Raw genomic sequence first — 27,430 nt, forward strand, 5'->3', positions numbered from 1 at the left:
AATAAAAAGTTTTGGAACTCAGTGTGAATAACCACGATGAGAAGAGATAGCACAAAGGAGCAGGGAACGCCTTCCAGCTGGTGCGTGTGTTCTCATGCCCACGTGCAGATGAGAAATTAGGAAGGCTGCTGGAAAAAAAGATGAAATTTGAACTTGTCCTGAAACATTAGTAGTTTTCATTAAAATTAAGTTAAAAAAATAATGTCAAAAGCAGCATGGTTCCAGAAATGAGAGACGTGAGTTTTTTGAAAATCTTTATGTACTTCATAGATCTGAAATGTTGGCTGCAAGGGAGGGGTGAGAAGAGAGATGTAGCTAAGGGTTGGATCATGAAAGAATTTCAGTATCAAGCTATGCGAGATGGACTGAAATACATGGGATTTGAAGTTAATTTTTAAAAATAAAGACTTTTTAAAAGGTGAAAGTATACAATGACTTTTAGGTGTGGGGCTATAACTCTCAAGACTGTGTGAACAATGTCTATATTTGAGAGTCAGGATACCCATTTACAAATTATTATAAAAGTTTGTTTTTACTTTCTTAGGAAGGCTAGACTCTGCATAAAATAAATATTAGTCTAGAGAAGAATAATATTTTTAAAGTTTAAGTTGGGCACATTTGGAAATGTGTTATTAAATTTAATTCATAACTGATTGTAAAAAATTGCTACTTCTAGTAACCAATAAGTATTGATAGTACGAAATATTAAAATATAGAATATCAACATTATTTAAAATTTAGTATCTATACTATATTATACTATACATATTCTACTATATAATACTATATTATAGATATTAGAAGAGAAAGGAAAAAAGGATAAAATCTTTGACATTAGATTAATTTTAAATTTTAATCCTAATGCCAATATTTCCAGCTTTGTAAAAAAAAAGTCAATCTCTGTTTATCTAATTCTTAACTGCTGGGGCAGAACTAATAAAATCTAACCCTCAGGAATTTTTTTAAGGATCAATTGAAACAACACATGTAAAACACAGATTTTAGCACCTGCTCTTGTGCATATTTGTAAAATACAGTAAGATTTCTTAGGGAATTCTTCACAAAGGGAAATATAGATCACACACGCTGAAGAGTAACATTATGAGAAAAAGATGATAATAAAAACAGAAATATCTTGCAACAATAGCCTGAGGAATTACACAGGAGAGGAATTGAAGCATTGATTATTGCAGGCAATTTTCTACTTGAAAATCATAGCTTTTTATCTTCCATGTTCTTGTGAGCAAAGACAGTGCCTTTCACTTTTACAGTGCCAGCGATAGGGTAGGTAATGCATTTTAACACAAAAATAGTTGTGTGGGTAAAATCATCAGTTATACCAATATATAATCTAAGTCCATCCTTTGCAGAGGGCAATAAAATTCCCCCAAGAATCCCACAAGCTCCAGAAATCTGGGACTTGATAATAGACACAGAGGTTACAGTCAGGAATATAGATACCAGTGGGTACTTTTGAACTGGAAGAGAACTGATGATTTGATTCATGATTTAGGATCCAAGAGCTAAATGGAAGTCCTGTTGTAAATGGATGTCAAAGAAGCTGACCTCTAAAGCTTTTTCACACAGACAAGGTAAATGAGGAGATACAACAGAAGATGGAATGGTTACAGAAATTTAAATGCCTGCAAAATTTTGTAGGGAGGATTAATTTTGTTATTAAATCATAAAGATTATTTGTGAATTTTTTGTTTATTCGATGAAATTCTTTTCCGGTCCTGTGACCTATATTTATTTGCTAGTATTTGCTACCACAAATACATGATAATGGTGGCTGTCTGATATTTTAATCATGTTAGACTTTGCTAATAAATTCTAGGTGAAAGTTAGTGTACTTACTTTCATAAATAATCTACAGTTAGTTTCTAATAGTGCTAGATGAAATATAGTACTTATCCTCCAAACTACTCACCAATACACACATGTACTACTATTGTTCTTACCACTACTACTACATACACACATTTGAACATGGATCTGTTTCTGGGTTCTCTAGTCTATGTTTTTATTATATTTGTTGTAGTGAGACTGGTTAATCAAGTTATAGGTTTCAAACGTACAATTCTATGATACACCATCGGTATATTGCATTGTGTGTTTACTACCCAAAGCCAAATCTTTTTTCATCACCATATACTTGACCTTTCTACCATTTCGTACCACCACCTCTTTTTCCCTCTGGTAATCACCGTACTGATGTCTGTACCCATGAGTTTTTGTTTGTCTTATTTATTCATTTGTTGTTTTCAGTTTTATATGCCTCATATGAGTGATAGCATATGGTTATTGACTACTTTCATCTGACTTATTTTGCTTACATAATACTCTCAAGATCCATGCATGTCATGGCAAATGAGAGTATTGCTTCCTTTCTTATGGATGAGTATACAATGGAATACTTTCCATTGTATATTCATGCCACATCTTTATTCAATCATCTATCAAGGACACTTTGGGTGTTTCCACATCTTAGGCACCATAAATAGTGCTGCAGTGAACTTAGGAGTACATATATCTTTATGAATAAATGTTCTCAAATTTTTTGAGGATGCCCAGAAGAGGGTTGCTAGGTTCTCTATTCTATTTTATAGGTCCCTTTTTGTATCCTTGCATCAGCACCATATGGTCTTACTGCAGTGTAAAATTGGTCTCTACTAACAAACAGATCCCACCTTATTTTCTAGTTTTCAGAAGTCTCTTAAGAATATTTAGCCTTATGCATTTTAAAAAATATACTTTATTTATATTGGTATAATTTCCATAAAATAATATTCACTCATTTTAAATACATTTGATGACTTTTCTATAAATTTATAATACCATATAACCAATGCCAAAATCAACATGTAAAACATCACCTCCCAAAATATCTATATAATCTACTTTAGTCAATATTGTCCCCACTCCCAAACCAGGCTTGAAATTCGATCACTATAGACTAGGTCAGTGATTTTTATGTTTTTAATCTCATAGCACACATAAACTAATTACTAAAGTTCTGTGGCACACTGATAATACAATTTTGCCAATCTGACAAAAATATTAGCACAATTTGTATTCATTCATACCAGACACTGATTGTTGTGTTGGCTGCTGTCATTTTTTTATTTGACAGTCTAAGGGAAAAGAGGTCAGTGCCCCTCACTAAATAGTCAGGTATCTCATGTTCGAAAAATGTTTGTAGCACAGCAGTGTGCTGCAGCTCACTAGTTGAAAATCACTGCCTTGAAGTAGGGCAGTTATCCTAGATTAGCTCAGTGGGCCCAATGTGACCTCACAAGTGTCCTCAAATATGTGAAGAAGAAGGCAGAAATGTCAGTGTAAGGCAGTGTCATTTCTGGCTTTGATAATGGAAGGGAGGCCATGAGCCAAGGGATGCTGGCAGCTTCAGAAGCCAGAAAAGACAGGATAATGGATTCTCCCCTTGAGTTTCCCAAAGGGAACTGAGCCACAGCAACACACTGAGCCCAGTGAGGCCAATTTCAGACTCCATCTCTAAAACTGTAGGAAAATAAATGTGTGCTGTTTATAGCCACCAAGTGTGTAGTTATTTGTCCTCACAGCAATCACAAATTCGTACAGTGACCAAGAATGTTTCCTTGGGTATAACAGTTTGAAAGTGAAAAGTACCACTGGATGCATTTTCATTCTTTTACTTTTTTAACCACATAGGATTTGAAAGTCATGTTTTTTAAAGAGACTATAAATTTTTTTCAATCAAAACGGCACAGTTGGGTTGCCTAAATGCCTGGAAGAAAATAGTTCATGGAACTGAAATTCACCTGCATCCATAGGCGTGTCCTCAATTTTATGGTCTAAAATTCACCTGTATCCGTAGGGAGACAAATCGCAAGGTTGTGACTTTTTTTCAAGTTCCCCCCAAATTCTGTAGGTAATTATTAAATAATAATTGAAAAATCAGAGTAGTTACCCCAAAAATAGGAGATTTTAGAGTAAAGGCAAACTGCAAAATAATAAACATGTTGTTTGTATGCGTGTATCTGGGGGAAGAGTAGGGCAGGCAGCCCCACAAGCAGAGGGTAACTGCATCTGTGACTGCCAGGGTAGGTGCCGGAAGGAGGGGTCGGTGAGGTCTTCAGTATATGGATCAAGAAATGATAGTATGTTTTTATCTAAAGATTATTATCAATATATTCTCAACAATTAAATAATTAAATTCAAGGTAAGGCTCATGATTACGCAAAGCTCTTTCTAAGTTTCTATAACCTTAACTTGTTTATTAAATTAGTCAAGTCTCCTTAGTTGTTAAAAAGGGGATTTATAGAATATAAATGATATATAAAAGAAAATATGGAACAAACTCCCATTAGTAGTAATGGGTATTTTAGCAAATTTTATAAGTGAAGCAAAATTGCCAGCACGGCAATTTATCATCAAGATTTTAGGTAGTGAAAATTGTTGAAAAATGTGTTTATGTGTTTAAACTAAAATTGTATGAATAGACTTCCTTTTTTACTTATTTCTATTGACATTTAACTATTTTTATATTTGATATATCTCATATCACTTAGAAGAAATTCATTTGTTACATTTTATTAAAATTATGTTTTCAATATACTGAACTTGCTCATAAAATAGCCCCTATTTGAAACTTTAAATATAGTCATAAGAATATCTTTTAAAACCATGTATATTTATGTAAAAGTTTTAAAAATATTATTTTTAATTGTTATATGCAGGACAGTCAGAATCTTTTATTTCTTTAGAACTGAAGGAAGTTGCTAGATACTTGTTCTGTTACACAGTGCAAGAAGGAACTCACTTGAAATGGTTATATGAATTAGGTGGTGAAAGGAGTTCTTGATTTGATTCTCAAATCTGAACCAAAATTAATAACTTGTTTTTAAAAATGCTTTAAAACTAGCTCATAAAGAAAGAAAAGAGACTAAATCTGGAAGTAAAACAAAGGTATAAAATGAAGAAAACTTAGTGTTTGAGAGAAATTGCAAATGTTAACAACCTAAGTGTGTCACCAGTCTGGTTTCCATTAAAACCACAGAAATAAGTGCTTTGCATCTGAGTTCAATCTGATGTTCATAGCGGACCAGCCTACCCCTGGTGGGAGCAGGGCCACTGGCAATCTTATTCCTCAGTCAGACACCCCGCACTTTTGGTGCAGAAGGGGAGAGGAGGCAACAGCAGATAGAGTTACACTGGGGCACAAAGCATATTCATGTGGGGAAACACGTCCAGGTGTACATTGACCATGACCTGGTGCAAAATCTGATGATTTGAAAATTTAATCAGAAAACAGAAATGTGTCATGGAATTTGAGAATGTTTTCCTAATGAACAGATCACTTTGTGAAACCAAATAGACAACATAGTCCTCATCTTTCAAATAATAAATTTTATTTCTTATCCTGTTACTTTTCTAATTCAATGAACTCATATCACTGTATTAGTGGTGAATGCATACAGTCCTTAAATCATAAATGTGTGCTATAGGGGTGAAGCTATTTTTTTCTACCTAAATTCCTCATGTTTTTTATTTTATTCTTTTTAATGTGTTTGTAATTTCTATTTGTTCTAAATAATGCTACACTAGAAAACTTATGTTAGTAACATATTCAATGAAATCTAATTCTAATCTTAAAATCATGCAGCAATGTGTTTCTATTGCTGTCTTAATAGAGATTTGACTGTAAATACTAGACCTAAGCAGTTATACTCACATAAACCCCAGTCAGACTTGTTCATCATGATGATAAGGTGTAGTGATAAATGCATGCTTTGCATGAACAGTGGTTGAATTCCATAACCTGAGCAGTGGGTTAAAGATAACTATTTACTTTCCTACTTATCTATTGAAAAAGTAGTATGCTGTATTTATAAGATTTATACTGCACATCCAAGTATTAGCTGGGGATATTTAATGTTTTCAGTCTCATTTTAAAAGCAGTTTTAGGTGTATAGTAATTTGAGAAGAAGGCACAGAGATGCTCGCCACACCCCAAACCTCACATTTACACAGGCTTCTCCATTTTCAACATCTCTACCAAAGTGGTACATTTGTTGCAAGTGATGAACCTACTGAACACATCATTATCACTCCAGGTCCATAGTTTACACTAGGTTAACTTTGGTGGTGTACATTCTATGGTTTTCAAAATGTGTAATGAAATTATCTACTACTATATTATGCAGACTACTTTCAATTCACTAAAAATCCGCTGTTCTCTGCCTCTTCATCGTTCCCTTCCATCTTTAATGAATTTTTAATTTTCACAGTAACCCTACAATGGGTATCATTAACTTTATTCTGCTGATGGAAAGAATTAAAATTTAGACAAGTCACATAAGATTTGAAACATGTGCCATAGGACTCTTCAGTCTGTGTTTCTTCCTAGTCTCATTCACGATGGCTCTCTTCAACCAAGATTCCAAACAACAGCTTCATTGTTTTTTGTTTATGACCCTTTGCTATCAACATTGTTAAACTATTGGCTAATGTTTTCGAGGGTCAGCTCAGCTGTCAGATTAAAAACCTAGCTCTCACGCTCTAATGCTATGTCCTCCTGTGTGCTGCTTAACATCTCTGGGCTTTTAATATTTTCATCTGTAAAATGCAGGCAATATTATTTCAAAGGATTGTTCTAACAGTTAAGGAACAGTTAAATGTAACTGCCTAGTACATAGTAAGTGCTCAATCAATATTAGTGATGAGTGATTTTTTTTTTATTAGAGATAGGTGGAAGTGGGTACCATAGTTTTAATATTTCTAATCTCTTGTTCACCAGATATTAGTCTTTGGAATAGCTTATTTAAGAGATTCTACTTATACTTGTTCTTGGTATATCATTTTATTGTTTGCTATAAAATTATTGGATTATGAGATAAGGAGATATTCGATTTTTCTTAAATAAACACTTTATTGTCTGGGTATCTTCAGGAACACTGTAAAAGCTGAAATGCAGCATGGTTCTCTATTGTTTATTTTAAGTTAGCCTGAAAGGTTTGCCTGCTATAAACAAGCAAGTACAAAGAGTACTCCTCCAAATATCTCTCCAAATATCTCTCCTTCTTGAACAGTTAAATTAAAATCATCAACTAATTTTTTTACTCAAATTTTATTCTTATAACAAAATACTGTATAGATTATAGGTTTTTCTTTTTTTAAGTAAGATTACTTTGAAAATTAAAAAAATCAAACAATTTAACTTTTACATTAAAAAAGACTCCCCTAAAATATGCATTTGCATTTTATAAGAACTCTGGACTAAATAACTGTAAGCATTAACTAGATTTCTGTATTATGAGTTAGGCAAATTCCTATTTTTAAAGATTAAAATACTAAAAATAAAATAGCTTCACAGCTTTATTCAAGTTCATTTACAATCACTGTCTCATTTATTACTGAAGACAATTCTACAGAAATTTAGAAAGATGCAGTACTAATGTCACCACTTTGTAGGTGAGAAAACAGATGCAAAATAAAACTAAGTGACATCCCTAAAGTAAAAATAACAACAAGAAAACTGGTTGTAAGCAATTCCAGAATGGGACTTACCTTCCTAACTTAAAGACTCCGTACTTTCTAACACACCGATAAGCAGAATTGTATTCAGATTATACATCTTTCCTCTTCCAAATAGGAAGTATGAGTCATTTGGCAGTAACAAAAAAGTTGCTATTTTCGATAAGCCTGCATAACAAAGGCTTAATTAGGCATTACTAACTGTGATTGCAGGCATCTTTAAATGGGCTTTGAGAGAAACAACTTTGATACTATAACAGAAAACATCACAGAAGCAGAAAACGGTATTTTATTTGATGAGTTTAATAATATCTCAACTAATAAATTGGCTGTCATCCTTGCCCAGTGTGGAGATAAGGAGGATGAAGATATGTAGATGCCCTTTTGGCATCCCAATTTGCAGTTACCCCATGAGAGAGCACAGTTTTACTATGATGGATAAAACATTTTAGAAAAAAAAACTTAAATGGAAGAATTTTATTTTGAAATGACATTGCTAACAGTAGTGCTAGGGGAAAAATAAACATGAAAACATTTTAAGTAGATAGTACGAGTGCAACCTAACCCAAACTGCCTGGAATGTCCTTGCTGTTTTCACTTACTTTCACATCATATCTGGGATGTAAACAACTTAATTCTAAGGTTATTGTTGCAACCTTTTCTGCTTTGCACTTTGATCAGAAATAGTGTCTGAAATAAATGTGAGATACCTCTAAGATTTAAGTAGCTTGTCATAAAAGATATTATTAAGCATAAAAAACATTCAGTAACTGCATACTCTGAGCTAGAAAAGCAGTAGAGTGCCATAGAAATGAATATTACACAGTAATATCAGGATCAGTCTGATCTTGAACTTTCATTTTTAAGTGTGACAAAGATTTTGAATCCGTTTCCTTTACTCTTAAGTATTCATAGCTCAAGTTATATAATCAATTTAACCATCTCATATTGGGTCAGACCACTGGTCCAGAAAATAAGGCATCATGTCTTTTCCCAGAGATTGTACTATTAGCTAAATCATCTTCACACAGCCCAGTGTACCCAGCTGGTAGTGTAAGACTACAAAACTGATGGAGGAAAGCAATTTTTATCTGACCCTTAAGGCAATTATTTTAGGGCTGGCAGTATGATATTTGAATACACATAGTATCATTTTTTATTCAAATAGCTATAAATCATTAGACTTTTTTGAATAGCAATACTTTTTAAATCAATGAACTCTTCTACAAATCGAAGAAATGACCATGTTTATTATATGCCCCATAAAACAGTGTTCTTTATGTGCTCTAATTATTTCTTGGGGCCTTGATTTTATTATGTATAAATTTATTTTTATCTTTTTTACTAAGAAATCACATAAAACACTCAAGTGTCTCATGTTTTGAGAGTAGCCAGACATAAATGGTAGAATAATAGTTTTGTGGTATGTTTTGGGATAAAAGTAGATTTCTAATGAAATATGAACAAATTTCATATTTAATCCTGCTAGTATAAAAACTAGTAATAAAAGATTCATTTTCCACAGTCCCAACATAGACCTCCAATATCTACATCAAATCAGAGGTTTCCATCTCACTAAAAATACCTCAAAAGGTTCCCTTTTCATTTCAAACATGTGGGAAAATATATTTTCAAATGATACCTCAGACAAGGGTTTGACCTCCAAAATATATAAAGAACTCACATGACTCCACTCCAGGAAGACAAACAACCCAATTAAAAAGTGGGCAAAAGACGAGCAGACACTTCTCAAAGGAGGACACACACAGGGCCCAGAGACATATGAAATGATGCTCAGTATCACTAGCCATCAGAGGGATGCACAGTAAAACCACAATGAGATACTGCTTCACACCAGTGAGAATGGCCATCATAAACAAATCAAAAACAAGTGCTGGTGAGGTTGTGGAGAAAAGGGAACCCTAGTGCAGTATCGGTGGGAATGCAGACTGGTGTAGCCACTATGGAAAACAGTGTGGAATTTCCTCACAAAACAGAACATGAACTGTCCTTTGACCTGGCAATTCCATTGCTGGGATTACACCCCAAGAATCCTGAAGCACCAATTCAAAAGAACCTATGCACCCCATGTTCATAGCAGCACAATTTACAATAGCCAAGTGCTAGAAGCAACCTAAGTGCCCATCAGTAAATGAATGGATCAGAATGTTACATTTACACGATGGAATACTACACAGCAGAAAGAAGGAAGGAGCTCCTACCCTTTGGGACAGCATGGATGGAACTGGAGAGTCTTATAAGTGAAATAAGCCAGGTGGTGAAAGACAAATACCATATGATCTCACCTTTAAGTGGAATCTAATCACCAAAACAGACAAGCAAGCAAAATATAACCAGAGACAGAGAAATAAAAAAAACAAACTGATAGTAACCAGAGGTGAGCTGGGAGGGGAATAATGGGGGAAAGAAGGGGAAGGGTCTAGTCAAGTAACGTGTATAAAGGACCAATGGACAAAACCAAAGGAGGTAGGATCAAGGGTAAGAGGTGGGGATGGGTGGGGTGGAGGGGAGTGGTGGGGAGAAAATGGAGACAACTGTACTTGAACAACAATAAAAAAAAAAGACCTCAAAAGGAAGAGAAAAATTGTCTTGGCAGCAGCATGGGAGTGAGAACATGCCTAACAAGCAGGGTCTCCTTAGCTCCTTTCTGAGCTCAGAGGAGTTTAGGATCAGGTAGGGAAATCAGGCAGGTACAAAGGAGCAAAGGAAATATGGAGTATGAATTTCCTATTGAGTAGCATATACTCTGTATTGCAGAAGGAACACTAGTATGATTTATACCTATTTCAAATCCTGTACCAAGTTTTAAACAGTTTGTCCATGAAGGTATATGACATACTCATGTGGGCACCAGCATGAAGACTCAATATTGTGGGCTCCTCAATGAACAAGCACTTATTGTACATCTACTATGTGCCAGGTATAAACACATATCTAAAAATACAAATATCAATACTTTATGGTCTTCTTGGTTGAGAATCTCAGAATTTAAAAAGGACAGATTTGTATCAATAACTTAAAATATGGGGAAAAAACTCTAAAAATAGTAAAATATTAAAGAAAATATGCTTTTATGAACACCATAGTTTTGCATATCAAGTTTTCTTAGGAAAAAGTAATTTTATATGGCCATTTTTCTCAAGAACGTTGGCACCCTTTTTTTGTATTAATTAAAATGTGCTTCTTGATTAGTTTTATGTTGCCATTGATTTAACTATGGCCTCACAATTATTGTACTTTATTTTGTATGTGGTGAGATATGTGTTATATTGAAAAGATATTTTATAAGAGTGATGGGAAAATCATGAAGTTTAATTCCTTTATTATTTTCTTTCAATAGAAATCATGTATTATATATACACCCATATATATACACATATGTATATAAATTAAAATACAGATGAAATTTCACTGATTTTTGAAGACTGATATGTTTGATGAAAAATATCTAAAGAAAAAGATGTCATTCTGACATAATAAAGATAAAGCTTATGCTTGAATGGAGAAGATGGGAGAGAAAGAAATCAAAGATATATCCATTGGGTCTGCAGGAGGATTTGTGGAAAATAATGGTGTGGATGAAAAGAACTTGAGGAAAGAGAAATGGTTGTCACCATTGAAGCATATAGTAAAACATTAAAACAACATATTTAATATAAGGACATGTTGGGAGAGCAAAGTGAGAATATCAAGTAGGTATTGAATTAAAATTCAATGAGAGATAAAGGGAAAAAAATGTAGAAGTGTCCCCAGGTGAACACAGAGAGTAAATGTTACATTCAAGTAGGACAAAGAGCTGCTAACTGAGGGATGTTATGGATGCATTAGATCTCAATTACAGTATAGTCTGAAATCCAGCCCATGCTGTGCTCTCCAGGGCTTGTCCCATGACACAGGACTGCTTACCTATTTCTGTGCCTAGAAAGCTGAGTCCACCCAGAGATGGCACATTTATCTAATAAGTACAATGGTCCCATACCAAGGACATCAAGGCCATACATGTAACCCCAATGTCTGCTTCAGGGTTGTAATTCCTGGTAAAAATGGTGGTTTGGCCTCTTGTATACAGTAGGTCATCAACAAATGGTGTCTTAGATGATGGACCTTAGACTAAACAGAATCAAGTGACTTGAGCCACCTGTGTTTGTTCAAACTGTAGTTCATGACCCATTAGGAGGCTATGCAGTTAATGTAGTAGATCATGGCTAGCATTTTAAAACATGTAAGATATGAAATAAGATAGAATTCAAAATATCAGAGCACAGTACATTACAGAGGGTATTTTTTTAAAGTTTCCATTTATTTATTGATATATCCATACATGAGTATGCAAAACCCTTTTCACTATACTTGACTTAAAAAAAGGTTTGCAAAAACTTCCTCTGGGAAATAAACAATAAAATGGAAGAGTTTGCATAATATCTCAAATTTTCTAATTCCTCATTCAAATCACAGTTGACTATGAAATTTATATGGTCTAGGATATAGGATAATTATGTTAGGTCACACTAATTATGTTAGGTCACATAGTGAATTACAGCATGGGGGCTGTAATTATGGTATCAAGAGCAAGTAATCATGTTTATTGTCAGAGTTATGGTGTATTTCAAAGGCTTGTGGTTATCAGAAATATGCTTAAATGTTTATTATGGTATTTGAGTGATAATTTAAAATACTAGATATTATTTACCACATAAATGTATAAAACTATAAACTGCCATTGATACAGATACACTTCAAAAAACATCTGAATTGCTTTTGCAAAATTTCAGTTTTTAAAAAAATCATGCTGCAAGCAGATGCATTTTAGTAAGGCTACATTTCTATTTCACAGAAATAGTTCGTAGGAAGATACGCTCAAATGATATCGACGCCTACAGAAGCTTCTAACAGGCTGGCTCTTTGCTGAAAAGGGACATTAGCAAGAGTTAGAAAGAGACGAAGTGTGTATTTTATCAATATCAAAAGTGTAATCTTTCCCACTGTATAACTATGAATTTTATCTGTTCTTGATGGTAACATTGTCAAAATTGTTTATGTTTTCTTAGCATTTGATTCACATATCATTTTCAATCTTTTGGTGCAATTTTGCTGTACATACAGTTCTTTTTACTCATCCATAAAGTTACTTTTTTCCAATATTTTTAATAAAACACTTTAATAAAGGAAACAAGATATGCCTCTAACTAAGCATCTTTTCTAAAAGATGCCAGAGATATTTCAACCAATTAGTAAACAATGAGAGGTAGAATTCATCTTTGTGCTTTCAGGATATTTCATGTATTAAACTATGGAAATTGCCTGAAGTTAGCCAATATCTTTCAAAATGTTATTTTGAATAGCTGTAAATTATCAGATAATTTTAAAAATTGTCCTTGGATATTGAGGCTCTTGTTTATTCTTACCATTATATTACTTCAGTGAATGTTCTTGTACATAACTTTTACCAGATCTCTGAACCTTCAACTTATTACATAGAAAGGAGATCCTAAGAAAAAGGATATGACCATTTTATATAGTTACAGGAAATTAAAATGTTAGAGTAACGTAAAATGAGTCCAGACCAGTAAACTAAAAAAGGAAATACAAGTTGAATTTCATGACTTCTGTTAATTGCTATTGAAAAAAAAAAGAGGTCATGAGGCCAGGTGGCCCACCAGTCTAGATACTGCCCTGACACTTTCCATGGGAGAAACGCATGTCCCAGGGGCAGGGAGGAGGCAGGACTGGAGTGAGATGTTAAGGAAGATATCCTTGTATCTTTGCTCTTTCTGCCCTAAGCCTCACTCTCGTTAAAAACTGTTTGTGCTGGCAAGTGGCGGAATGCAGTGTGGGATAGTGTCATAACCAATGTGACTACTTATTAACCACAAAATAACAGCAAATCTCTAGCTCTAAAAAAAGGTGGTAGTTTTTAAATACCTTTTATAGATTTTATAGATGACAATTGGTTTTGCACTTGCTATTTGCATTTTTTTGTTTATTAGTAAGGATGGAAAATTATTTACAGAGCAATGAGATATCTCTCATTTCTTTTGTGAGTATATTCATTTCTATTTTCCAAAGGCTATAAAATTTCCATTATGATTTTGATGTCCTCTGTATTCTATGCATATTTAGCAGTTCTTCATTTTTTCTAGAATATTGAATAATTGTAATCCAAAACTTTTGTTAACTTTTTTGTTGTTGATACCTAATTTAATTCATTGTCATAAAGAGTACTGTTCTTAATTATGTATCACAAACAAAAATAGTGGGGCTACCTAATTTAGCATAATGGAAGTGCAAACAAAATAGGGAGAAACGAAATTAGATTGAGGGATTTGAAAAATGAGTGGTAGACTCTTGCCTTACAAAAATAAAAGAAAGTAACCAATTTGAATATTACACAAATACTGTTTTTCAATATTAATCAGTCTGATATCAAGATGAAATTGTTGGATGATAGAGAAATAAGTTGTGACTGTTGCCATTTCTTGCACAGATATTAACCCAGTTTTACCTCTGGAAAATGGGAAGATTTGCAATGCTACATGAAGTTGGCATAACAAATGCAGGCATCAGGAAAGACTGTCACTCAGGGAGGAGCTATCTATCTTTCAGAGTTTAAAGCTGAGTGCTGGGAAAGTTATGTGAATTTTCAGTGTCATACAATGCAACAAAAAGGAAAGAAGCAAAATCCCAGTTAAAATTAAGAGAAAATGCTGACAAACTCTGATAGTTTTGTGTTTCAGTAACATTTGCACAGCCAAATGTAATAAGTACAAAGGTCAAAGTTATAATCACGAGTATGGAAAGCGACATATCATGGTATACTATGTACTGTTAGATGCCAAAGTTAATTCCAAGTAATATTAGAATATAATGTGAAAAAGGACTATAGTCAATTTTACTGTACCATAAAGAAAGTACTATGTAATTACATGGGTATGTATTTAAACTTTCAGTAAATATAAATTGGATACAGTTTTTTTTTCAAAAAAATTGTATTACATTGATGATGTGTCAAAATTTATGGCCCCTTAAATGAAGGAAACAAGGTCTCATTAATATTTAAATCAGGCTGGCAGTGATGTAGGTATATACAGGGTGGGATAAAAGTAGGTTTACCGTTCATATGGAAAATAATACAAACATTAGTAAATAATACAAGAATAAATTCTGTTTTCTGTACTCACAACTGTAAACCTACTTTTGCCTCACCCCGTACTTTTATATTAAATGTGCTATCTCTATTTTCTTTGTCCATTGATTTATTTCCAAGCTTGCTTTAATTTAAACTTTTAAGTTTATTATTAACAAAGTACAGCTGAATTTCATTTGTAATCTAGTAAATTGTGTCTTATAATGAGGAACTATGGGTCTTTTCCTTTTAGTGTAACAGTTGATATATTTGATTTTTTTTATTGTTGTTTAAGTACAGTTGTCTCCATTTTCTCTCCCCAATGACCCCCTGCCCCACCCATCGCTGCCTCCCACCATCAAACCTGCCTCCTTTGTGTTTATCCGTGGGTCCTTTATACATGTTCCTTCATGGAACTTCCCCTATTTTCCCCCATTACCCCTCTCCTGCCCGCCCCCCCCCGGTAACTGTCAGTTTGTTTTTTACTTCAATATCTCTGGTTATATTTTGTTTGCTTGTTTTGTTGATTAGTTTTCACTTATTAGTGAGATCATATAGTATTTGTCTTTCACGGCCTGGATTATTTCACTTAGCATAATGCTCTTCAGTTCCATCCATGCTGTTATAAAGGGTAGGAGCTCCTTCTTTCTTTCAGCTGCATAGTATTCCATTGTGTAAATGTACCATAGTTTTTTGATCCATTCATTTACTGATGGGCACTCAGGTTGCTTCTAGTACTCGGCTATTGTAAATTGTGCTGCTATGAACATTGAGGTGCATAGGTTCTTTTGAATTAGTGATTGATATTTTTATCCCACCAAAATTATTTCATATTAGATATTTTATTTTTATAGTTTTGTTTATGTCTCAGTTTTGATTTTGTCACTTTACTTTTTATTCCTTTCCCTTTTTTTGAAAATTTAGTTGTAAATTTTCAGTCCATTTCTTTTTCTTGATATTCATAATCTAATCCACATTTTGGTACTTTACTAAAATCAGGTTTTTACACTCTCCGTTTAGAGTGTGCTTTACTTGCCTACTTTACTCTGTTCTCACCCCTACCAAAGGAATATGAACCTTATGAACCCTACTATGTCCATACGTAAGCAGATGTAATTATACATTCTTGTATTATACATTCATAATCACATAGTCACAATTCCGTTGAACAGAATCTGTGTACTGCAGGGTTTACTGCCCAGCACCTCTTCACCCAGTTTGCTCATATGGAGGTCTGTTTCATAAATTTATTATTATTTGATTAGAACACTGTCTTGAATATTATATTTACAGAGAGAGTGTGGGTGAGCTACTCTCTGAATCCACATATTTCTACAAATGTCTTTATCCCTGATGAGTGTAATAGTTCTTTATCTGGTTAGAGAATTATAGAGTCATGGGCATTTTATCTCAATGACTTACACACGCAAATACTCTCAATCATGTTAGTGAGAATCTGATACTATTCTAACAAATTTTTTTCCTTTGTAAACTGGCAACTATTTTTGCAACTGAGATCTTGTAAGGTTTTTTCTCAACCTTTGACTTGATTCTCCCCATGAATATGAGTTACTTTAATGATTAGAAACAAAAATCAATAAAACTACTTTTTCAAAAACTATTTCATAACCATCACTTAAGTACCAGAAAGACGGTATTATTCATCTGTACCAATACAGTTGATAGATAAAATGGAATGAAAATATTTCAGGATCGTTGACTTATAATTTGAATCAAATGTATGAGAAATTTTCTCCTGCCCTCTGTATCCAGTGAACAAGAAAAGTGGTTTCCAGTGTTTGGACATATGAAGTGGTTTCTTTTTTTTCTATTTGCCTACTCTATTTATGTTCAGTTTAATTCTTTGCTCTAAAATGTGTGCTTTAATAGTTCTGACAAAGAAAGGACCAAAAAAAGTATTAATATAAAATGGGAACTTTTTTTCAGTGTTACATTTCTCTCAGAAAATAAGTAAATGCAAAAACAGCAACAGAGACATTTCTATACATGCTTTATCCCCACCTTCCCAGACTTATACATCCTTTGCAATATCTTATCCATAGTTGAAGACAAATTTTTTACCACAGAAAAAAACCATTGAAATAATACTTATTGCTTCGAACAGTTTAAAAAACACATTTCCACTTATAAATTAAAAAAAAATACCCAGCATAAACGCTTTATTCTTGTGTAATTCTGCTTTATTTACCATGAGAATTCTAACATTTTGTATTTGTTGTGTCTGATTTTCCCTTTACTAAGTTGGATTTATTAACTCTATGGTCACAGGAAACATGGAGTTATATCGTGTATTTTATAAGCAACAATGAGAAAGTAGAAAGTATTTATCAGTATTGGATTTTTTATGTCTTCTTAATCAGTAACCTTGCATATGTAAGTATGTGGACATGGAGAGGTGGCTTATGTGTGTATCATACTCATAGTCTGGCCTGTACTTAAAAATTCAGGTGCTGAAGAAATTCCGGGATGGGGAGAGAGATATAATGCTATGTGTTCCCTTTGGTCTCTTTCTTTGTCTTATATAGAGGGTGGTGGTTACAGTTCCAGTGAGGAAACAATAACTCCATTACTTTTCTTGACTGACAGAACGTGTTCTAGTTTCATTGAAGTTCTCTTTTTTTTCCTTTTCCTTCATCTGACCTTTCCTCCTTTCTGCCCTATATGTTTAGCTTGATATTCCTCCAAAAAATGTAAGCCATGGGAAGTCCACAATTGAGGAGGCTCATAATGATAAGTTTTCTAAGTGCATTAGAGTGCTGGGTATGAGAAGAGAATTGCAACTGCTACTGAAAACAAATGAGCCCAGCAGGCTTCCCTGAGTAGAAAGAGAGGGAAAAAAGTGTCTGCCTGGCTCCACCTTTGACATGTAAGGTCCATTTCACAAGGAATCACATAATTGTTATAGTCATTTTAGTGTTCAAATTTATGGAGCAATATTGGAATCATGTCCAGAGGGAAAATGTGTGGAAGAATGATGCTGCAGTTAAAGTTCCTTAGCTTTCAAGTTGTTACAATTAATTTGAGCACCATCAATACTATCTCAAGTGCTAAGAAAAGAGAAAAAACTATTTTTTCTTTTTACTTTACCCATCTGTGGTCAATATGCTGCAAAAATGAATACAAACTAAAATCTTATTCAGATTCTGAAATATTAGTGTCTTATAAAACCAGTAAAATTCTAATTTATTATACAGGAAGTAATATAATTACATGGCTTGCCAAAAATATTTCATTGCTAAGGTACTCGATATCACTCTTAAGTTTGAGAATTAGATGCCTACAACTTGTGCTTTCTTTAGAATCACACTCTATGATGACGTACATCTAACTCTATAATGCAAAGATGTATCTTTGTCTTTGGAGCCAGGCAGTCTTTTATTTTTCTTTTATTTTTTTATGCTCACCGAAGGACATTTTTGTCATTGCTTTTTAGAGAGAGAGGAAGAGGGTTGGGGGAGAGAGAGACAGATAGACAGCCATCAATGTGAGAGAGAAACATTGATTGGTTGCCCTCTTGTATGCACCCCAGTTAGGGATCGACCCCACAACGTTGATATGTGTCCTGACTAGAGTAGAACCCACAACCTTTTGGTCTAGGAGAAGATGATGCTCCAACCACTTGAGCCACACCAGCCAGGGCTGGAGCCAGGCAGTCTTACCTGTAAAAACTGTCCTATAGAATCTCTCTCTAAACTGGCATGATTTAACCTATCTGAGCATTAGTTTCCTCTTAAGTAAAATGAAACAACATCAATCATCTTGTTATTGTAGAAAATAAAATGAGCCCTCTAACAGAATTCTTGAAAAAAATGTTTTCTCTCTTTTTATGATTATGGGGTATAAATCATACTGACCCAGTTTTTAATATAGGCCCACAATAACTGAGTAACCAACCACCAACAGTAGGTTCAAGCTGCCCAAAAATACTGTACACAGGTTGGCAAAAGTAGGTTTACAGTTGTTCTTATGAAAAAGGACATGCAGGTTATGATGATAACAATAGATATATTAACTAAAGCATTTATAATCTCATAAGTGCTCAAATTGGTAACCTTCATTATTTATACAATCTTGCAGTTTACTTGCTATACTCAAGCAGATTTTGGCACCCTATAATGAGAAAGTTATTTCTGGCATATGCATCTTTTATTAGTTTAACCCCCTGTGTGGTTTTTCAGTAAACTGGACTGAACTGTGTGGAACTCCAAGAATTTTTCTGGCCAACACTGAAAACAAACAAACAAATGAAACATATTAAGGGGCTTCCTTGCTCCTTTTTCTCTATTCTCACATTCTAAACTCTGGATGTTATCACTCAGTTAGTAGGAACAGGCAAACCCAAGTAACCAAAAAAAAAAAAAAAAAAGGTGGGGGTGGGGGGACAAAGATGCAGTGATGTCTATGGCAAAGCTCATTTATACTACTGAGATCAAAGCAGGTGGAGAGGGTCCATGCGGAGAGAACTGCAAAGGAAGACAACAGGCTTGCTCCTTGCAGGGGAGCCTAGTAAATGCCAGGCTCTTGATTCTGATGCTTCGTCTTGAAGAAAAGAAGGGAGTCTTGAGCTCCACCTTGTGCTTAAACAATTTATGTAATAAGGTCGACTATCCAACAGTTGATCGTTCTATCTAAATGTCCTATAGTCACCTCAAATTTTCCATGCTCAAAAGTGAACTCACTCTCTCAGCCCAGAAGGTTCCTCTTCTGCTTCTTCTTACTGCGATCAGTGGATCAATTTACCCACTGGCCAGAAACTGGAAGTCGTCCTTGCTTCCTCCCTCTCCAAGTAACTCCTATCTAATGAGTCTCTAATCCCCACTGATATTTTAAAAATTATTTTATTATGAAAACTTTCAAACACATAAAAGTAAAAATAATATTATGAAGATTCACATGTGGCCATTAGCTAGATGACACAATTTTCAATTCATGCCCAGTTTAGTTTAATCATACCCACTTTCCTTTGTCTCACCAGATCACTGATATTTACCAACTAAGTATTTCTGAAATATAGTCCACCCTGCTGTCTAGTTCTTTGGGGCTTACAGTGTTCTACCAGATCTACCTGGGTCTTAGCTACTTTTCCTTATATTTCAAAAACTGTTTTGAAATTCAGACCACATCTGACTTATTCACTATATGCAACCTGATGATGGCCATCTATTATCCAATGAATATAGTCCTAAATTCTTAGCGAGTGTTTTCCCAGTTTAGGCCATGCCTATGCTCAGATCCTTATAATCTTTACCCTCATACCCAGTGTTCAACAATAGAGTTCTCTAAAGTATGCTGCTCCTGCAGGCTTCCAAGCATTTCGGGCAAATTTTTCCTTTGTCTGAATGGATTATTGGGACGACCCCTTTTTTTGTCTAACTTCTTATACTATACTTCACTGCCTGGTTCAAGTATTTCCTCCTCTCCTAAACCTTTTCTGTACATCACCTGCACCCCTTTATCCTGAAAATTTGTTGAGGTAACCATTCTCTTTTATGAGTTACCACTGTTCTAATAAAAGACTTTTTTATTCATTGCACATACCACATTCTAATAATTTGTATCTTTGTCCATCTTCTCCAGTAGCCATGGATCCTGTTACCCTGTACATGCTTTTGATTTTGCCATCCTCAGCTCAGTGTTTAGATATAACCCAGAAAGAATTTTTCTGAAGAAATGTCAAATATTTATTAACTGATTTTGATAAATTTAAAAAATTTATTTCCATTTTAAATGTATCAATGAATTGTTCTAGTGGTATCCTAATCTAAATATTTATTTTATAATCCTATAGGAAGGACGAAATGTAAAGATAAGAGATTTGGTAGTATTATTGACAAATTGATTTTAACAGTGGAAATAATAGCACAAATAATAGCATGGGTTTCTATTTTCCTATATTACCCCCAGCCAAAGAAACTATCTCCTTGAAAATTAATTATTATGAAGCTGGACACTGGAAAGTGTAAGGCAATTTAAATAATTCAGATTTATATATTACTTTGAGTTACTTCCAGGTAAGTGGTATTTTATGGAACAAGATTTGAGCCTGACCGTTAGAGAATACACTCATATTGTATATTCACTGCAGAAAATTGGAAGGTAGTTAATGAAATACTTTTTATTTCCAAATTCTTGATAAGGAAACTAAGAGGTCAGATGCTCAAAACCATACAGTAGAGAGAAGCACACAAAAGTCATTGTCAATCTTTTATTATTTTTACCTATTAATATGTTGCTCAAGACATAAAAATGTGTTGGATTTCAAATAACATACCGGCATAATAATTTGTTTTAATAACACAATCAAGTGATGTAAAGTGGCTCATTTTCTTGGACTCTTGCCAATACCGCAGACCTACTGAGTCCTTCCCACTGTATTTTTGCATACCATTTTTACAGCTATAGACCACAGGGGATAAAATCTTCACCATTCTCTGTATTACCAATAACTGATCTGAGAGCACAATCCTTTTAAAGTTAATATAAACTTTTCCCAGTATGCTGTGAAGGCAGGCAAATTTTGAGATAAAAATGGAAACTTTTTATTTTAATAAAACCTCAATTACATGCTCCTGTGTTAACTTGCTTTAAAATGTGACCTCTGACAGCAGGGCATCGATTCTGACTTTTTGATTAATTTTTACTTATTTCCCATTATAGACAAATTCACATCTGGGAACTGGGAAACTCCATAAATATTTAAGTAACTGAATAATTGAATCAAAACTAATGTGGGTGAAATATTTTTATTTAACTTGAGATTTAAATGCTTGTGTTCAATTTGTGGACTATGTATGCATAGGCATATATGTTTGCTTTCTGAGAATATATGCATACAGAGTCATACAGAGTTGCATGATTAACAGAGGTCCCCAACCCCCTGCCATGGACCAGTACTGGTCTGTAGCCTGTTAGGAACCAGCTGGGCCCCAACTGAAGCTCTCCTGAGCTCTGCTTCTAGTCTCCGCTCCCCCAGCTCCACCTCACACAAAATCCAGAGCAGGAGATCAACAGGGGCAAGTGAAACTCACCTGAGCTCCATTTCCTGTCCCTCCAACCCCGCCAGTCCATGGAAAAACCGGTCCCTAGTGCCAAAAAGATTGGGACTAATGGTATGATATATTTCTGTATACAGAATGGACAAATTAATATTCAAGTACACTTATGTTAATAAAGTATTAACATCAGCATTTTATATAAGGTCATTCACAATTGATCTTACTTCATTATTATTATATTTTCAGCAATTTTACTCCATTCCTCCAACCTCCAAGTTTCTTATCTCAGGAGTGACAAATGCCTAGACAAATGTTAAATCTTAGCTAAGTATTTTAAATATGCTTTTTAAATTTTTTTAATTTTAAATTCTTTAGAAGAAGCAAGAACTTCCCAGTACCACAAGTCACACCAGCATTCTATTGTCTGGCACCTGGAGGAATCAAACGTTAATTAATACCTGCCGGGCCTACACAAGGTTTTGAGAACTCAATCTTTGTTCATATGTCTCCATGTATGTGGCCTCTAGGGAGAGCTCAAAACTCTTCTGTTGCTCTGTTATTTCTATTCACCCAAGAATAAATCAGGCCACATGCTGGAAATTAGAATTTTCAAGGGTACAAGAGATTAGAACTCAAAACGTCCAAGTGTGCCTGTGGCAAGATAAAAAGAGGCCTGATACCCAACAAAGAGACAAACAAAAATTATCTTAGTTGTGAGGCCAGGCCTACCATTGCTGATAGGTTTAAGACCATTGGAGATAATTGTCTTGCTTCTCATGGGCTGACTAGTTTTTCATTTCAGCTGGTTTTTCCAAGCCACTGAGATACTAGTATGCCAAAAGTAGAGATTTGGGTGTGAGCTCAGAGCAAAAGACACTCTAGGTGATGCTTGGTTCCTTTGGTTTAGGGACAGGCCAGCTCCAGGCTAGGAAGGCAGTCTAACATAGGGTCCTACTGGTCTTACCATAAGACAGATCTGAACTGAAAAACAAAATCTCATAATAATGAAGACGTTACATTCATTGAGCTTTGGATTTCATTGATACTAAAGAGTCAGGGACAGGTCTTAAATATTTGATAGACTTTCCAGAGAACTTTTGTGAAGTAAATTGTATATTTTTTGCATGACATAAAATGAAATACCATTATTTCATTGTTTTGTATAACTTTTAATAACATAAAATAATTCCTACAAAAATGTTCTTATAATGGTACTGTCTAAGCTGTACACAAAAGTAGATATTCTGCATCATCTGAATTAACTTTAAAATGGAGATGACTCAAAAGATGATTATAATAACATTACAAATGATTTTTATTTTCTTTGTCTCCTTTCATCATTCTTTCAAAAATTACAGTAGGTAGATGAGGAATATTAAATTATGGGAACTTTTTAAACTGAACTATGAGGAAACTCATTTGATGTTTTTGTATTTTATATTGAAATATCCTACCCATGCTAATGGAATCCCTGAGCACTTTGAGATCTTACATTGTAAATTTTTACAAATATCTCTATTATCTCATTATTACATATATGTAAAGATGAGTGAATTAAACTGATTCCCAGGCTTTGGAAGCTCATGTCTACATAAAGAAGAGATAAGTCTCGTTTTCTTATGAAGGACTTTACATTACACACTAAAAATCAGATAGCTGTTAAGAATCTTAAATAAGGTTTAATAAGAGCTGATTTCTTGTACTTATACAGCAATAATAGTATTTTAAATGATATTGGATACCTGTGTATAGCACTTACTACATGCTAAGTACCCATCTAAGCATCATCTGCACATTGACTCTTTTAATCCTCTTGACAACCATTTGAGGTAAGCACAACATATTTTCCATTTTACAGTAATCTTCTGATCACAATGAGTACCATATAATAAACACTCAACAGATGATAGTGGTTACTACTATAAACCCTTTTAACAGTGTAGTATATATGAAAAATAAGATCACTTTGACATTCACAATACCCTAGGCTTGAACCCAATTTTGCCACTTATTAGCTGTGTTCCTTGAAGCAAGGAAATCCAACTTTTTATATTTCAATTTTCTTATTTGTAAAATGAAGATAATGTATATCTCATAGGATTTATGAGGATTAAAGATACAAGTCAGGTAATGTATGTGATGAAGTTCTTAGCATAGTGCCTGGTCCATCAGGAAACTTGAATGCTGGTCACCATGTCGCTCATGTCTGAAAGGAGTTTCCATGGAAGCCACAAGTTATGAAACTGCCCTATGGTCAGATAGAGGCAAAAATACGTCAAATATATTATTTCTTTTTCTGTTCATGACGTCTTTTAACTCTTTCATAACACGTAAAATTATATCAAAGCAGAATAATATAAAAATGTAATGCAAGAAAAACTCATCTTTCAAGACTCAGTGAAATCTTTTCTGACCTTTTTCCCCACTCGAGTAAAATGAATGAGTCCATTATTTACCCTTTCAGTCTTCTTTTACCACATCCAGGCTTCCTGCTCTTCTTCGCATTAAGTCCTCAACTGCCTGTCAATGCCCAGGTTCTAGAAAGCAGAGACAGTGCCGTAGTTCTTTTGTTACCCTTAAAGGCACAATACCAAAGTATCAAAACAAATAAACATAGCATACAAAATAAACAGTTGGCCAGGGGAACAGTAAAAGTTATTAATGCAATAGATATGCCTAATTAAAATGATATCTATTGATTAAGGGAATTATAATAGTTTTAAAAGTATACTGTTATCTTCTTTTTGTGTGTGTTCCAATAAATTAATTTATATGGCTTTGCTATTAATCAAATAGATTTTCTTATATGTGGTCTTTTTTTCAGTACTACTATATGTATCTGGTTTCATTATACAAGTATCACTATACTTGTGAAAAAATAAGCATGTCAGAGACTTCTGGCTGTTCCAAATCTCCTTCTTTCTCCTGGGCACACAGCTGGACTACAACTGTCAGCCTCCCTTGTAGTTAGGTGTGGCCATTTGAATAAATTCTGGTGAACAGAATGTGGATGAAAGTGTCGGGTGCCATTTGTAGGCAAAGATCTTATTCTCAGATGCTCTGTTTCATCCTAACTGCCCACCTGGATGAATGCAGACAACGTGCAGGCCCTGTGGGGTGGTGGAGCCATTGGATGAAACAAGTCTGGGACCCTGAAACACTGAGGAGGACGCAAGCCATCAACCTAAACACCAGCTTCTAACTACAGCATTAAATAATCTTCTACTGTCAGATTAATATTTATAAAACATGAACAAATCTCTACCCTTAGTTCCCATAATATATGTGCAATAGCCTGTGTATGTATTCAATATTATATAATTCATTCTTTAAAATTAAATTAAACTTGGTTTGATCAAAATGGAGAATAGAAATGCAGGACATTTTTCAAGTTTGATTTGTTTTTATACCTATTTCCCTATAATTTCTCTCTCTACTCCTCAATTAGGCTTCCCTCTGCCTTCAGAAATGATTCAGTCACCCTTATGCTTGCAGCTTTGCCCAACATTTTTTACTTTATTGACCTTCTGTCTCTCTGTCTAACCAATACTTACCAATCCTAGATTGACCAGTTTGGATCAGTTAGTTTTCCAGGGCTTCCCTAGAAACTAGCTTGGTGGCTCAAAACAACACAAATGTATTCTCTCACAGCTCTGGAGGCTACAAGTCTGAAATCAAATTATTGAAAGAGTCATGCTTCCTTTGATGGGTCTGGGGAAGAATCCTACCTCTCTCTTACTGTCTTCTACTGGTTGCCAGCTCTACATGTCATTCCCTGACTTTCAACTGCATCACTTCAAACTCTGCCTCTGTCTGCATGTAGCTGCCTTCTCTGTGTCTCTGCATCCAGATTGCCTGCATATTATAAAGACACCAGTATTGGATTGGGGTCCAGCTAATCTATTATGACTGTGTGGTAACTTGATTACATCTGCAGAGGTCCTATTTGGAAACAAAGTTGCATTCACAGACATGGGATCAGGACATAAACATACCTTGGGGGAGATACAATTCAACCCACAACAGGATATAATGTCACCTGAAAATATTATCTTTCTCCTCCAGCCCATCATGATCACTTCTGAGCAGCACTTGATTTCTCCTTATTCGACAAATAATATAAACCTGCTTTCTGATTTTATAAAGGGTTTACAAACCTATGTATTTTCTGACAAATTATAAGAATCTAAGTGTTGTCACAGCTGACAGTATTTCATCTTTTCTTCTCACTGAGAGGTATTCCATTGTGTATATGTACCACATCTTCTTTATCCAATCATTGATTAAGGGACACTTTGGTTGATTCCATGTCTTGCCCACCGTGAACTATAATTTCATTTAAATGTGGGATATAAAACCAAAAGGAACAAGTGAACAAACAAAACACACAAACAAACAAAAACCCATAGACACCGAGAATAGTGTGGTGGTTGCCAGAGGGGAGAAGTGTGGGAGTAGTAAAGAGGAAAATGGGCCAAATATATGGTGACAGAAGGAGATTTGATTTTGACTGGTAAATATACAATGAGATATATAGTTGATGTATTCTTGAATTGTAGAATTAAAACCTACATAATTTTATTGATGACTATCACCCTAATAAATCTAATAAAAATTTTAAAAAAGAAAAGCATTAAAAAAATCTAAGAGTAAGGACATGGGCCATGATATAATTTTTGTGTGTTTGTGTACTCTTCTCTAGGAAAATATAATGCATATAGTAATGAATTAATGCATTAATGAATAAGTGAAGGGTTGTAGAGCCAATTCAAAATCCATGGAGGGAAAAAGTGATAAAAATAAATGTATATAATTGGAGCATATTAATTTGTAATTTCCAGTTTTTCATTTTTAACTTATGCAATGCTTTTGACTGATTATAACGAGCATTATAAATTCACAAATTGACATAATAAAACTACATATAAAATGTGAAAAATATTTCATTATAGATTCAACAACTATATTCACTGATTTTGAAGTAAAGGATTCTATTTTGTTTTGCAACTACAAAGAAATGCTTACATTATAAACAAGAATAAAACAAGTATAGAATGTGACTTCTTTAATGTTTTCCCTAAGAAAAGCATTAACTTGGGGAAAAACATAATATTGCCTTAAACTATTCAACAGCCAAAATTCCCAAATACTGATGGAAAATACTAACACTCATGTAAGTGATATAAAAATAATGTTTTTAATTTATATTTCTGCAGATGATAATGAATGTGGAAACTTAACCCAGGCCTGTGGTGAAAATGCCAACTGCACTAACACAGAGGGGAGTTACTATTGTATGTGTGAAGGTGGCTTCAGATCCAGCAGCAACCAAGACAGATTTATCACTAATGATGGGACCATCTGCATCGGTAAGTCACCCATCTCACTTGAAATCTGGACCTACCTTTTAATGCTTATTGCCCCCATAGGTTAAGTAATATTTAAACCAAATTCTACCAGTCCTTGATTATACCCTGTATCTTAAATGCTTTCAGAAACTTCACTAATTCCTTCATTTCTCCAATGTTGTCTAATCAGTTTCTATGAAATATTTATCCCAGGATATAAGAAAAAGATTTTTTTGAGAAAAATAAAATAGTTTACAAAACAAAATCCATGAATCATGATGACAAACAACAGAAGAAATATTTACACTTTAAAATACTAACTTAAGAAAATTATGATTTGCAACACAAGATATTGATGCTTTCACAACTACACATGCTAAAATGAGTTCTATATTTTCTCTGATATG

The 27,430-nt window shown here is 34.1% G+C and overlaps 1 protein-coding gene across 1 annotated transcript in view; it reads left to right on the plus strand.

Moving 5' to 3' along the window:
• Positions 1–27,430, plus strand: part of ADGRL4 (adhesion G protein-coupled receptor L4) — a 111,300-nt gene that overhangs the window by 31,395 nt on the left and 52,475 nt on the right. Inside the window, exon 3 of the mRNA XM_045835426.1 lies at positions 26,892–27,044. Coding sequence (XP_045691382.1) covers positions 26,892–27,044 — 153 coding nt within the window. The remainder of the gene's footprint in view (positions 1–26,891; positions 27,045–27,430) is intronic.

The sequence above is a fragment of the Phyllostomus hastatus genome, unplaced genomic scaffold (genome assembly GCF_019186645.2).
Source record: "Phyllostomus hastatus isolate PE091 unplaced genomic scaffold, TTU_PhHast_1.1 phas_contig_209, whole genome shotgun sequence".
Classification (NCBI taxonomy): domain Eukaryota; kingdom Metazoa; phylum Chordata; class Mammalia; order Chiroptera; family Phyllostomidae; genus Phyllostomus; species Phyllostomus hastatus.